The sequence below is a fragment of the Misgurnus anguillicaudatus genome, chromosome 14 (genome assembly GCF_027580225.2).
Source record: "Misgurnus anguillicaudatus chromosome 14, ASM2758022v2, whole genome shotgun sequence".
NCBI classification, from domain to species: Eukaryota; Metazoa; Chordata; class Actinopteri; order Cypriniformes; family Cobitidae; genus Misgurnus; species Misgurnus anguillicaudatus.
The window spans coordinates 19,530,929-19,545,430 of NC_073350.2; the positions used below are offsets into that span (position 1 = coordinate 19,530,929).

General features: G+C 38.2%; 1 protein-coding gene across 2 annotated transcripts in view; it reads right to left on the reverse strand.

Moving 5' to 3' along the window:
- The window catches only part of srgap2 (SLIT-ROBO Rho GTPase activating protein 2), a 132,872-nt gene extending 118,481 nt beyond the window's left edge, over positions 1-14,391 (reverse strand). For both annotated transcript variants that reach the window (XM_055184781.2, XM_055184779.2), the window contains exons 1-2: positions 14,235-14,391; positions 13,300-13,803 (exon numbers count right to left, since the gene is read on the reverse strand). In XM_055184781.2, the coding sequence (XP_055040756.1) occupies positions 13,300-13,366 (67 nt within the window). In that variant the 5' untranslated portion in view covers positions 13,367-13,803; positions 14,235-14,391. The remainder of the gene's footprint in view (positions 1-13,299; positions 13,804-14,234) is intronic.
- Between the last annotated feature and the right edge of the window lie 111 nt (positions 14,392-14,502).

A 14,502-nucleotide genomic window follows, 5' to 3' on the forward strand; every position in this document is an offset into this window, starting at 1 on the left:
GGTCGGCGTGAGGCACGGGGATCTGCGGGAGGGTTTTGAAAGCATATGAAGCAGATTGCTCTCGCAGTGCATTGACGTCATGTACCAACCGGCGCTGTGGGGTCGAGGGTATTCGTCTTCCTAAGGAACAAAATGCTAATGCGCTAACGTGACCAAAGCGGAGAATTTATCGGCCAAATGGAAAGATTTATCGGCCGATGCCGATAATAAGAAATGTCCAAATATCGGCCGATTTATCGGCCTCGGCGATATATCGGTCGACCCCTAGTATATATATATAATAACACACAGTGCACACACATAAATTATGCAAAAAACGTTTATTTTCTATTTGATTAATCGCAAAAAAATTATAATATAATATAATATATAATATAATATAAATTATACATAATGTACAAATGTATATACACATGTAAACATTTCCTATATATATGTGTGTGCATTTATCTATACAAAGTTATTATACACAGTTCACACACACATACATGATGTAAACAAAAACTTTTATTCTGCTATTGATTCATCGCGATTAATCGTTATGCATTCCTACTATGTATCCATCTATGTATCTCTTCATCTATCTATCTATCAATCTATCTATCTATCTATCTCTCTATCTATCTATATATCTATCTATCTATCTATCCATCCATCCATCCATCCATCCATCCATCCATCCATCCATCCATCCATCTATCTATCTATCTATCTATCTATCTATCTATCTATCTATCTATCTATCTATCTATCTATCTATCTATCTATCTATCTATCTATCAAACTTTTTATAGCACCTTAGTGCTACTGTACATTTTTAAACCTAAGGAACAGCATATTTATGCAAATCTTTCTATATTTTGAATAGTATTTACTAGAGCTGTAACGATCGTGCAAATGCGCGTTTCCTCAATGAATTAATTTTAATGAATTACAGTGAAATCCCAGGACATCCCAAAGCCAGAGGGCGCTCTCGTGCAGAAACACATTTTGTTCCACACAAGAAGTAGCAATACAAATGCCATTCCAGGAAATGTCTACAGGAATATTTGAATAGCTGTTCTTCAAATATAAACAACTCCGACTCATAATGATTTTAGATTAATAAGGACTTCCTACTGACCAAATGCCGTAGTACACACACACAAGCTGTGCATGAAACACACAATCGCACCCTTGCGATTCAGAATTGATTTCAGACAGGCATTTTTAATGGGACACATGATTAATCGTTACAGCCCTAGTATTTACATGCAATGTAGAAATGTGGTGCATTATAATTAGTATATAGGGAATATAGTCTGTCTGTCATAAAACTGTGTATTCTATTTGGCAATGAATATAGAACAGAAAACATAATACCGAGGTGTGTGGTCAACCGTGCGTTAAAACATCATATGTTTGCAATTATTAAAAGTCTGGTAGGGGGTAGGGCCAATGTGTCATATTTCATCCTGACTGACAAACATCGTTTCAGGGCTTGAGAGCAAAGTAGGAGTGAACAGGCCGAGAAGAAAAGAACAATAGCCGAACAGAGAGCGCTTTGGTCCTGCAGGTCTACACAATGCTCTTATTGTTTGACCAGAACCACGGCAGATTTGCAAAGAAAGGAGAAGGAGCGAGAAAAGACACCAGGCCTCTCCAAAGACTGTGATCCTGACTCATGTTGCACATTCCTAGAGGTCTCAGGTCTGTTGCTGTGCGAGATCTGCCCTCCATTGTCACTGTTTCTGGCCTTGTATGAGTGGAGGAACTGAAAGTCCCTACGGGAAAGTCCAATTAGACCAACATGAATGCTTTTTTATTATGAGAAGCAACATCTTTTTCCGTGGTTTCCCACCCTGGTCATCTCACAGTAAGTCGACTCATTAGTATTAGTATTACAAAGTAGGGTACTTCAATACCTGAACGTGGATATTTCTGATCAGCCATCCCAAAAAATTTTGGAGGTTTTCCAAGAATAAATTTGGGAACTACTGTATTAAGTTGTTGGCATGGTTTAAAGAACTTGAATTAAAGAATCTATGTCTTACATTTAAGACTAGATACACACCAAGTCGACGGTCGGCCATCGAGTAGGTTCGGAGCATCAAATTACTTAGTTAGGCTGATTCCACACTGAATCGGCAGTGCAGCTTGTCTAGGAGTCGGATCGCTCTGATTGGCTGTTTGTAATAACCAACCAGTGCACAAGAACGCAAACAGAATTGACGAAGCAAGCAAACAATGAAGTCAAGAGGGAACGCTCAGAACCCTCATCTCATTATTCCCATCCCTCATTCCAATACATGAATATTTGAACAAGATATGGCTCATAATAAGACATTACGAATATATCACAAATCCATCTATAGTGAGCAAGGTTTAAAGCAACACTAAAGAGCTATTTTTACCTTAAAATAACGTTTCCAAAAAAGTTTCAGTCGTTCATCTACTCGAAACAGGGTGAATGGCACTTTCACATTCGCTTTGCAGCCCTCTATCGGCCAAAACCGCACTAAAGAAGTTTCCAACCGTCGGGCCGCGGTTCTGTAGTTCGAGTGAAAACTACAAAAACCTGCTTTACGGCAGACCTACAATCCAATCGGAGCCAGCTTTGCTGCAGTATGCTAAATTATTTACGACAGTGGTAATGGACAGTTCCGCTTCCAACCTGTAGGTGGAGCAAAGAGGAAAAACTCTTTAGTGTTGCTTTAAGTGAAACTGGTTTCCAGTTTTGAATAACTAATATCAACTAATGCCACCTGCAGGTACGGAAAGTTATATCATCTCACGCAGGTGCCGTCCGTTTGGTGTCAAGACAACTTTGGACCCAGCTCGCGAGCATTGTAAGACGACCACATACTTTGCGCTACTTCATTGGCATAAGTTTAGTGTGTCCCTATCCTGAGAAACGTGGCTTTATACATTTTTGTATTTGGCAGATGCTTTTATTCAACACATTGTATTCAAATGTGTACATATTTCTTTGTCAGTTAGTTTTGTATTCTTCTCTTGAGCTACCACTTTCTTGAGTACTGAAGGATTTTACGGTAGGTAGATTTATTCATGCCCACGTAAGAGTCAGGATGAATGCAATTAATATCAAGGCGTTGTTTGGCTACACAGTTTCAAGCTATATTTCATAAAACAGACGTGAATCGGGGCTAACCCTAACACTCATGTACGCCTACTTTACTTGTTGGAACTGATCTTCTTTTTATGTAAATGTAACCCAAGGCTCAGCGGAAATGGAGTTGATGGATCTTCCTTGTGCAAATGAGACATCTTCACAGTAGGAGCTAATGAAAAACAGCCGCATCGGTGACACTTGAAAGCAATCGGTTATTAGCACTTCTCCAAGGTAAGCACTTCCTGTTTTGAATCCTCCAATTAGAATGGCAGTATACTAAAACTGTAAACTCTTTTATTGATACTCTTTAGGTCTTGAAGTTAACATAACAGCCTGCTGTAATGTCAATGGATGGCACATATATTCCTGTCGTGCATTTTACTCCTCAAGTCCTGTAAAACCAATATTGTCCATTTCAGTGTGAGAAAGTGGTAGGAGATACAAGACTGAATGCAAGTGGTTTTTCACTCTACAGACTCCTTCCTACCCTCCCCCAAATCTTCCCTGGAAGAAAGCTAAGAAAGTGCTTGATGACTTTACCATAACTGTCTGAAGGTCTGCTGGTGAGCAGGACATTTAGCATGCACTGACAGCAAAATCACATTATTGAGTCCAACGTTACCCATCAGCGAGATGGGCCGTGAAAATGTGCATGTGTGAAAGTGTTCCATTTGGATGCTTGCTATTATACTTAATAAAAATTAAAAGGATTGCTGGAAGATGGTTTGGAATGGCTAGTCCCCGTGCAAGGTTTTAAACAGATGCAGGTTGAGTACTATTCAGCCCAGGAGAATCTTTATTGTTCTTACTTTCTGAATCAGTTTGACAGATTCAGGATTGGGAATAACCTTGCATACATTTGTTAAACCCCCCACACTGACTATAGTAGTGTGCTAAACTGATATTGAGGAGAAAGGCGGAAGATTAATTAGGGATAACAGAAAGTCGATAAAGCTATTCTCCACAGTAAATAATGCTGCTGTGGTACAGTGCCATGATGGTGTTAGAGGTGTGATTTTAGAATTGAGTTTTTTTCTATTTTGTCTCAGGTAATGGTTTGTGCATCCAGAGAAACAGGGCATCTGTTCACAATTAGGGCCTTTCTGTTGCTTGCATAAACATCGGGCCAGGTTTGTCAATCGGTGGACTGAAAGAACCAGAAATTACTCATGTAGCCCAAAGGGAAACAACCTTAACAGTAATTGGAAACAGAGATAATTAATTGATTAAAGGGCTTAAGACATATTGCAAATGTGAAAACTACAGGTTTCCACCAAAAGTGACAAAAAAAATACTTTTAAGGGATTAGTAATATGTGTGATACACTTTGCTCTTTTGTATGTAATTTGGCCTCCAGTATGTTACAAATATTAAACCCATAGTAAGAAATCAAACTAAATCCACCCTGTATTTGACTATGCAGACCATTTCTGAGATGTGGCCCTATGTACACTTAAGCAACAAGAATACTTGTTTTTTATGCATACATGAGTGTTCCCAAACAGACTTGCAAATTATAAGTCATCTGACTCATACGCATACACAGGCATTCTATGCATGCACATTGCGACAATCTGTAATACTTCTCCTGCCTACATACTACTGTATATAATCTTGTACGTGCATGTGCGACGTGCACTTGAAAAGTATGTGCGGTTACAAAAATCCAGCATACTATTCTGATGATGACATTTGTGTCACACTCACTGTACGCATAGATGTAGAAACTGATGTGGCCTTTGAGGTGTACCAAGGCATTTAGTATAGACGGTTTCAGCAGTAACAACATAAACAAGCAGCTGTCGTGGTCCGCACGTAACTTCCGGTAAACTCCGCTAAGAATAAATAACAACAAAGTTCTTTAAACGTAGTTTATTTATATAACAAGCAAAAAAAGGGCGAGGCATTTGTTCAAGAGATCAGTTTAGCAACTAGTCAGACTAAAAAACGAAACCGGAAGTAAAGTTCGGATCCAGACGTGTATCGCGTCAGCGCACGTGCGTCCGATGAAACCGTCTAGTATGCATTTATTAGGATATGTTTATATGCTTAGTACTAGGAAATGTCTTAAGCGTTTGTTTTATACAGATCTTAATACATGGCTCTTTGTAATGCTTAATTCTGGTTGGCCAGTCTCGACATTTGCAGGTTTGTTATTCCCCCAGATAACCGCTCAAAACAAGTAACACATGCTGCAAATCATTTTGACAGGTACAGTTTAATATTAGACAAAAAATGTAATATAAATATGTCTTTTAATAACACATATGACATTATATTTATAAATGATTAAACCAAATAGTGCGTTTGTGACATTTGAAAGTCTTAAACCCGTAAATGGGTTTTCCTCGTTGAAAGTCTGCATTCTTTAAAATTGAGCAAATAAAATATTTCAAATCAACATTTAATGTTCCTTACCTTACTTATGATGTTAATAGTCGTGTAATAAGCGGGATAATGTACAGGCAGAGGCTGGTTATCGCAGAAATAAGCCCCGAAAGTGTGAGCAGGACCCGACACAAAGCGGGTCACGCTACATTATCCCTTACTTATAAGTAAAGATGCAATGCAATTAAATGGATAGTTCCTCCCAAAAATGACATTCTGTCATTATTTACTCACTCTCAGGTTGTTTTAAACCTGTATATGTTTCTTTGTTCTGTTGTACACAAGATGATGTGATGGCACCCATTTAATTCCATTGTATTTTTATAGTAGTGTGGTTACATCACAGTCTAATTAATAAAAATAAGTCACATAAAAAGTCTAATTAGTTTTTGTTATAAATGTTAGCATGTGAATAATATTTTTAGCAAAACAGAAAGATCCCTGCTTTGAACTCTAAAGCATAATGACAGGTGAGAAATGAATAGGAAGTTTCTCACAGTCACCACTGCACCGGTTATCCAAAATTGTAAATAAAATAAACGAATGTTTAGAATCAAGATCACACAGTCAACAGGGTGTCTTGATTACAGCTCTGGTTTATTCTCGAACCAGGGACCTTCACCCTGATCCAGGTCAACTATCACAGGGCTGGTCCTCCAACAGGAAGCCCAGAAATCAGGGGTGAGTTTCCAATTCAAAGTCATACAATAACAACAATACATGTGTTCTTTGTGCTGTCTCCCGTCCTTCCTCTCCTCTTATGCCTTAAACAAACATCCTTCCTGGGAAAGATTATTTCAGACCAGTCAGCATTTCTACTTAAAGTACATTTACATAGCCTACTGTATTTTAGCTCCTCACACAATCCACAGACACATTAAGCCCTGGCTAAAGAATCTTGACCAGGGTGATAGCCACAAATCAATGCTGACCAGTTTTAACCAATGCATGCTTGTTATGAGGAAGGGTATTAAAAGGACAGAGAAGAGATTAGTGGAAATGTAATGATCCATTCCAGCAGCAGAGCGGGTAAACAAAAACTGTAACACAAATGACTTTCTGATCATTGACCTTACAGAACATATTGGGATGGGTAGGGGGAGCTGACAGATATCCAGAATAAAGCTTATGCACATGATGTCATGACAGCAAATAAATGTACACAAAAAACACAAACTGCATACATTTTCTAAAAAGTTCCCTTAAAGAAAATAAAAGTAAGGTGAACGGATGAGGTATTAAGCTTATTTTGTCTTTTATGTTAACTAGGAATATGCAAAACTACAAATGAGGAGTTCAGATGCAAAACCCTCTAAGTGAATCCGACATGTTTTCTTGTAAATAAGCATTTTTAATCAGGCTTTTACTTTTAGGTACAGTATTTTCACTTTAATGGCAATGAAAAGGCTATTAGTCAGTAATTGAAATGCCTTATTTACAAAAAAGTAATTTGTTTCATTTAGTGTTTCGCTGTAAAACCCTCTAAGTGCATGCAAGCTTTTTTGGCAAAACACTAAAAACAAAATCTACTTCTTTGGACAAGACATAGTGTAACTGTAAAGTTGCAAAATCACCAAAGAGGTGACTAGAAACATTGCACATATAAAAATTAAGAAACGGAACCACACTATGGGGGGGGGTGATCCATGTCACTGCCACATTTGGATTATATTCAGGTCTAAGTACTCACAGTGACACAAGTTTGAATTAGGGATGCACCGATATGAAAATTCTTGGCCGAAAAAGAGGAAACCAAGGCCAAAAACCAAAACACTGAAAGAAATGATTATGCCAATTATTAGTACCATTGCATTTATGGCTAAGACTGTGTACTAACTTTACTAGGGGTGTGACGGATCACAAAACTTATGGTTCGGATCACATTACAGTTTTTGAGGCACGGATCAGATTAGTTTTCAGATCAGCAATAAAAGGAGTGGGAAAAATCTGATAACAAAAAGAAATTGCAAACATTTATAAAAAGAACAAAGTTGCACATCAAGTAAGGTCTGAAATTAGCATTAGGTACCGAAATTAAATTAAATGAATTATAACACTGTCTTTATTGTATAAATTAAATATAATTATACTTTTTTAGAGCTACAGAAGTGATTTTAACTTTGTCTTGGGTTGTTTGGTTAACATTAATGACACAGCCTTAAGTAGGTTAATTGAGGTTACTGTCTCTTTAAGACCAAATCAGCACAGACTGGTTTGTCACTGTAATCTATACATACACTTAAGGCATAAACAAATGTTTTTAATAGAAAAAGAATACTGTGGAGATCATTTTGTTTGTGCCCTGTCAATAACAGAAAGATTATATATGTTCGCTTGCTTTTGGAAACGCGTCTCTCCGTGTATGCACTTAAACGCACATGAGCACACACAGACGGAGGGCGAATGGTGCAGCATAAACAGTCGCTCCACGTAAAAATGTTACGTTATTTTATTCGCTAAATGTATGTTAATGAACTACAGTAGCTCAAATCTCTCTTTAAAGTTTACACATCAAGAGTTCTGATCTTTGAAGGACACATTCAACCACATGAGCGTCTGTGCGTACAGAAAGCTGCTCACTTTAGCGCCTTTTTGTGGTTAAATACGTCCACACCGCAGACATGTTGATTTAGACAAGCACGTGCAAGTCGCGGATTCTGTTTGCGTCATCACATTTCGGCGAGATTGTTTCGGTGATAAAAGTATTTTTGGTCGCCGAATATTCGGTGCATCCCTAGTTTAAATGTGATCCAGGCTCCGCGCACCGTCATTTATTGACTAATCTCCTGTGCACTTAAATCGACATGGCGTTTATCGGATTCTGCCAACAAACTGGTATTTCTGAATGGCCTGAGGCAAGGATTAAGTGGATTTGAAGCGAAGGTATTTGATGAACATATAATACATGCAGAGAGCATTCTGTTAATATCATTATCTAATTTTTGGCAAAGGTGCGTTTAGCGTATTTTAATTTAAAATCACTACTTGGTGGGTTGAACAACTTAGCTTCTTGTCAATCTGTCCAACAGCTAAACCACAGCATGCCATGAAAGCACAGCTGTGAAAAACACTAATACTGCAGTTAACCTCACTAATCCACTAGTCGCTTGTGACCCATCACAAAAGTTAACATGTCTCCCATCAGATCAAACTCTTCACCTTCTCAACCAATCAATATCTCTCCTCAGATCATACTCCAAACAACTGTGTGTGCTCACACAAAACCACAACTATTGAAACCATAAGAAGGTTTTTGTTCCCTTTTTATATTCTGTCTCTTTTTTGGTAGATAAAGGCAACAGCTGCTTGGGGTGTGAAGACTTCCCTGTTTCACCTGATTGTCAGCACAAGCACATGCTGTTGCAAAATGAGAATTGAGCATAGAGTGAGAATAGAGAGGAAGCCTTGCTGAATACAGTGTGTGAATCCGATAAAAAGCAAGGGGCTGTTTCGGGCCATACGTGCAATGAAACTGGATTAACATAATGATTACAGACGATCAAACAAGGAAATGTGAGAAGCTCTGCTGAAATCTGTTGAGAAGGAAAATGTAAGTACGACTCGGCTTTCACGCCCTCCCCCAAACCTACAAACACACCAGCACTTCAAAAGAAACTGCACGGCGACCTACAGTGTCAAAATCACTATTAAACTCAATTAATCAACTAAATTTGCAGACTCTGATCCAGTTTGCACCATGCAGTTTCCTTCATGCAAACCATCTGTAAATTACAGGAGCTTGTGGCATATAAATGAAAGAAAGTTCATATTTAAATCTTCATTAAGCACAATCTGTCGAAAGCATCTGTTTCCTTTTCTACAGTTGAAAAATATATATTGAAAGGGGGGGTATCTTATTTTTATTACTGATGTAAATTAGAGCAGTCAATCATTATATTTCCTACAGCTTCAGAAAGAATTTTATATGCATAGACACTTTTCATTACTGACAGACTCACTCCCTGCGTCGGAGGATTATAGCTACATTATTCAATCCCTTCAACCATAGTGGTAAAGAAACCACTGAACGTTTCCTGACAGCCTTTGGGAAGTCGTGCACAATCTTCCGCTTCTCTATCCTACCTGAGTGATCAGATTAGTTTGGATAAGATGAATTTTGTTTGCGCATTTTAGTTTTTAAAGATATAAACAAAGAACCAGAGAGCCGAGCAATGGTAATAGGCTTTATGCCCAGCTGCACTACTTCCTGAACTTCAGCCAGCTCCTTGTTTCCTGTCTGCCATTATTGGACAAACTGATTAATCCAGGTATGTCTGATTATTGTTGTTGTGACTACTGAGGTCAGGCACACCTGGATAAATCAAATTGTTTGTGACTACTGAGGTCAGGCACACCTGGATTGATCAGTTTGTCCAATAATGGCAGACAGGAAACAGTTCAGGAAGTAGTGCAACTGGGCATAAAGCCTATTGGACTGTAAATCCAAATCACACTATATTTATAAGAAACCAATGTAATAATGTGAGTGTGTACTAGGGTAAATAAACACATGACCTTCAATTTGGACAGAAGCCTGCTACATAATTACATAAAAAGCTGAATAAAATGGCAATGTCAAATACATAAAGTCGCACAAATGACATTGTGTATTATTGCTGGCTCAATGAATGAAATCAAACATTCATATGAAAATTCATTAAATTCCATGGAAAGGACCAAACAAGCCAAGTAGCAGTTCATCAAACTGACACAGGGAAACAGTTGTAGGATTTATTCCTTATAGTCAGATTATGCTTCCGAGTTTTATCTTAGCTGGATGATAACAGCACCATAACAGAATATAATAAAGCCCAGAGCACTGGGAGTAAAAAATATAGTTTGAATGAAAAACTGTGTTTCACATCAAGCTGATGATAATCAATGATAATCCAGTTAGAACGGTGCGCAGCTTTGATCTGTCTCTCTCTTTCTTTCTCTCTCTGACTTCTTAAGTTACAGATTTGCTCTTCGTGTCTGGTTGCCTCATCACAGAAATGGATCACTGAGCAATTACTGTTTCCTCTTTCTGCCACTAATTCATAACAGAATATATAGCCAAATCAGAGATTTTTCACTAGGCCTGGTTTCTTTCAAAATCTAGGCCATTTTTCAGCATGTGCCCCTGCGATTCCAAAGGGAAGATATCATCCATATTGGTTTATTTTCAGAGTGTCAGCTCAAAGATTTTAAACAAACTGGTCTGCATACATTTTTACTTTTTATTTTATGCAATGGCAGAAAAGAGAAATTTGAAGGATGTGCTTGTTGTAGGCGGGGAGACAGTGGGTTAAAATTGGCAAGGAAAAGACTTTTTGCAAACGTTTTGATATATAATCCAGATAACAGCAATTGAAAATGAAACACAATCTCTTCTTGCAGTTAGCAAGTCTTTAAAGGTGCCATAGAATAAAAAACCTACCTAGGCATAGATGAATAATAAGAACTGTGTACATGGTAATGACATATCTTGAGGGTCAAACGCATTTGCTTTCTCATTTTTATGTAAATCTCATGCACGCAAAAGACAGATGGAAAAAAGGCCAATCTCAACATTACACCGACTGTGACGTCACAGTCAAGATGTACCCCCACAACATTAAATTACACATTAAATTAATTACAAAGTTGTTAAAATGCTAAAAACAAAGTTGTGACTGCTGAGTTAGCGCCACATGCTAATTAATGCTATATGCTAACTAGTGGTGGCTGGTGACTTCATTTTTGGAAGGCGCACGATGCAAAGTTTGTCACAACATTTATGTAGCTTGTCATGTGTGTAGTTCGTAATTTCAAAATATGTGTTCTGCGCTTTGAGAGATTGTGTGAGCATCACGTGTCCTGCCAAAATAAGTGCCTGCTGCAGACGCGTCTAAAGGGTTTATGATAAAAGAGACGCTCGCTTTTGCCAGATACTCGCATAATCTCATGCGTAATCAGAGTTTACTGTTAAGGAAGTGTCTATTTGAGAACGTGAGCGCCTCTTTTATCATAAACGGTTTTGACGCGTGTGCAGCAGGCACTTACTTTGATAGAACACGTGATGCACACAGGATCTCCAGACATGCAGAACACAAATTTTGGAAAAGGGAACCACACACGTGACAATCCGAAAACTTATTTTGAATTAGCGCATCCTCGGATGAGCAGTCACGACTCGAGTCGCCACTGATGCTAACGTTTAGGCTGAAGTTCTACTATTGACTTTACAGTTACGTTTTGCAGGTCCATACTGAAAAAAAAAACACAAACTTACCACTCAGAAACGTTAATTAACAATAGTTGTTCATCAAAATCTGTGTTTCCGTCTGATACAGCTCCAAACATATAAGGTCTGTTTACTAATGTAAGCTGTTGGCATAAGCCTCAGAGCAGAGCCAAGCTCAATATTATTATTCATGAGCCTTGCTAATAGGGCAAAAATAGACCATTTAATTCAAATGACAGATCCTACAATCCTTGTAAATGGGCGTACAAATGTTTCTGGATAATTTTTGCACTTAATAAAGCCCCATACCTTCTATAAAGATATCACAGAACCATTTACATATTATTTCAATGCATTCTTTGGCACCTTTAATGCCTCTGTATAAGAGACTAAATTGATTTTGGTGATAAAGTAACTTAAAACAAATCAAAGTCAAATCAAAGGAATTAGTATATTTTAGTACCATTACAAAACTTACATTTAAAACGGCTCAGGTATCACAAGTTAGAGACATACTAGAATAAAAGTCTCATAGATAAGAAACTCACAGGTTCTTATAAAAGATATTTCTCCTACACTCAGCAGCAACAGGCAGGGTGGCTCAGTGGTCTATTCACAGTGCCAGTCACTTTTTGGGACATTGTGAAAAACATGATATGCAGCTTGACTAATGAATTAGAATCATGCAGGTCGTCTTTCAATTAAAACCAGCTTAGTTTCATTAAACAGATGTTTCTATGGGAACGTAACCCCTCTCGCGAGACAAAAACGTGCCACATCTGGAGTGAAGAAGAGAGATGCGGTGTATTGTTGCAATCACTTTAGAAAAAGCTACTTTGATACAAAACATTCCCAAACTCCAATTACAAACTTGAATTTGTTATCACAGCACGTTATAAATAGTAGTAAAAATGTTATGGTCACAACCAAACTGTCACCGAGCGTACTTCATTCAAGCTCGTGCTGCTCAAAGACATCAAACTCAAATGTACTAATAAAACAAAACAATTGTCTTAAACGCGTTGCTTATACTCCGAACTACTCTAAAACCTTGATGTCAGATTCATGACATGTAACAATAAAATCAATAGCTTTAAAACAGCACCACAGCAGCTCGTATAGAGAGACACGCAGGGCAAAAGAAAACGCCCTGTCTTGTCTATACATACAACCTCCACACGCACGCTGACTGAGACCAACAATGCACAAAAGCAGCACATACGTCGCATAAATTACACGTTAACGTCGTGATTCATATCAAAAGCTATAATCTGTGTCTGTTAAAAAAAGATGTGAGTTAGTTTATCTATTGTCAATACGGCTTCTCACACTCACAAATTGAAAGTGGACTGAGATAATTGATTGCTACGACTGCTGACTGACACATCTATCATTGCGTTCAGACACGTTGCCACATGTGGAGATGCATTATTGTTTCCCACACAAAGTCAAAGAAATACCGCTTTAATTACTACGATAATGCGACTGCGTTCATCCCGTGCTGTACACTTGCGCATATACAGTGCAACCCATCATAATGGTGGATGTGTGAGAATGTATACATTACAGGTAATTAAATAAGTATAGCGCTTACCTTTAACATGCGTTTCATATTCGGCTATAATCTCCTTGTCCTTTCGGAATTTTGCCGGAGACGTCATGTCGATCTAAATGAAATAAGTCCTGTTCAAAAGCGAGAAACACAGCAGAACAAAAGGTCCTTCGTCTACAGATATCCAAGGATGAGTATGCTGGAATGGAAAGCAGTCAGTAAAATGGTTTTTGTCTCCTAAAGATGATCAATCACGCCGCATTATTACTCGGGAGCTGCCTGTGGTGGCTTCCTATGTACAATGTGTCCACATACGAATCCAACAGCAAGCGGGAAATGAATCAAAAACGACGAGTTTCATCCCACCGTTCACTCACACACGATCAGCAGTATCAGACGCAGTGCCTTCAAAAGTTTGTGCTTTCCTCCAGCGGACACACGACGACTGATCATGTGTATGTGTGTGGCTTCTCAGTCCAAAAAGAAGGCATGGATTAGATCTTAACCGCTCTTAACAACATCAGCCTCGGGCTTTCCAGCATCACACTGCACAGAGAAGACAAAAGTTTACTGGATCACATTTCTAAAAAAAAACAGTTCCTTGTACTAAACTTCCTCATAACTTTTATTTCTCTTTGTTTCAGTTCTTTAAAAAGAAATGGGCACTGAGAGACAGGGTGCTAGAGCGTTTAACAATAATAGCCTTTATCATGAAATAAGGAAACTGAGACCACTACAGGTTTGGAGTGCATGTCAATGTGACCCATTTAAAAGTGTAACAGCTGGGCGTTCAACAAAAGTGAGTTTCTCGACTAAAGTTATCTAAAAAAACATTTGGGGAACGACCCTGGCCACTCTCTGAATAGTTCAGGGCATTCCTTGAGGAGATTCCCACGTTTCGTCTTTAGGATTGCGGTGATTTCCTGTATCTATGCGCTTAAATACGTGCTATAAAATGAAATCAATCAACAACTTACCTTGAAAGACGATTTTCATCTCCTAAATAGTTTCATTTAACAATAGCAAAACTCACCCCCAAGACTCCCTGTTTCACTATTCCCTGAATTTTCCCAAACTCAAACCCCGCCTATTTTCATGGAATATAAAGAACAAACCCCCTCCATTATGATTGGTTACAACACGAGCACGACATGAATCTATCAACTCATCGCCAATAGACATTTTTCTTTCTTTCTTTTTTCAGTTTTTTTTCTTAATTACATAGATTGAGTGAATATCTTAATG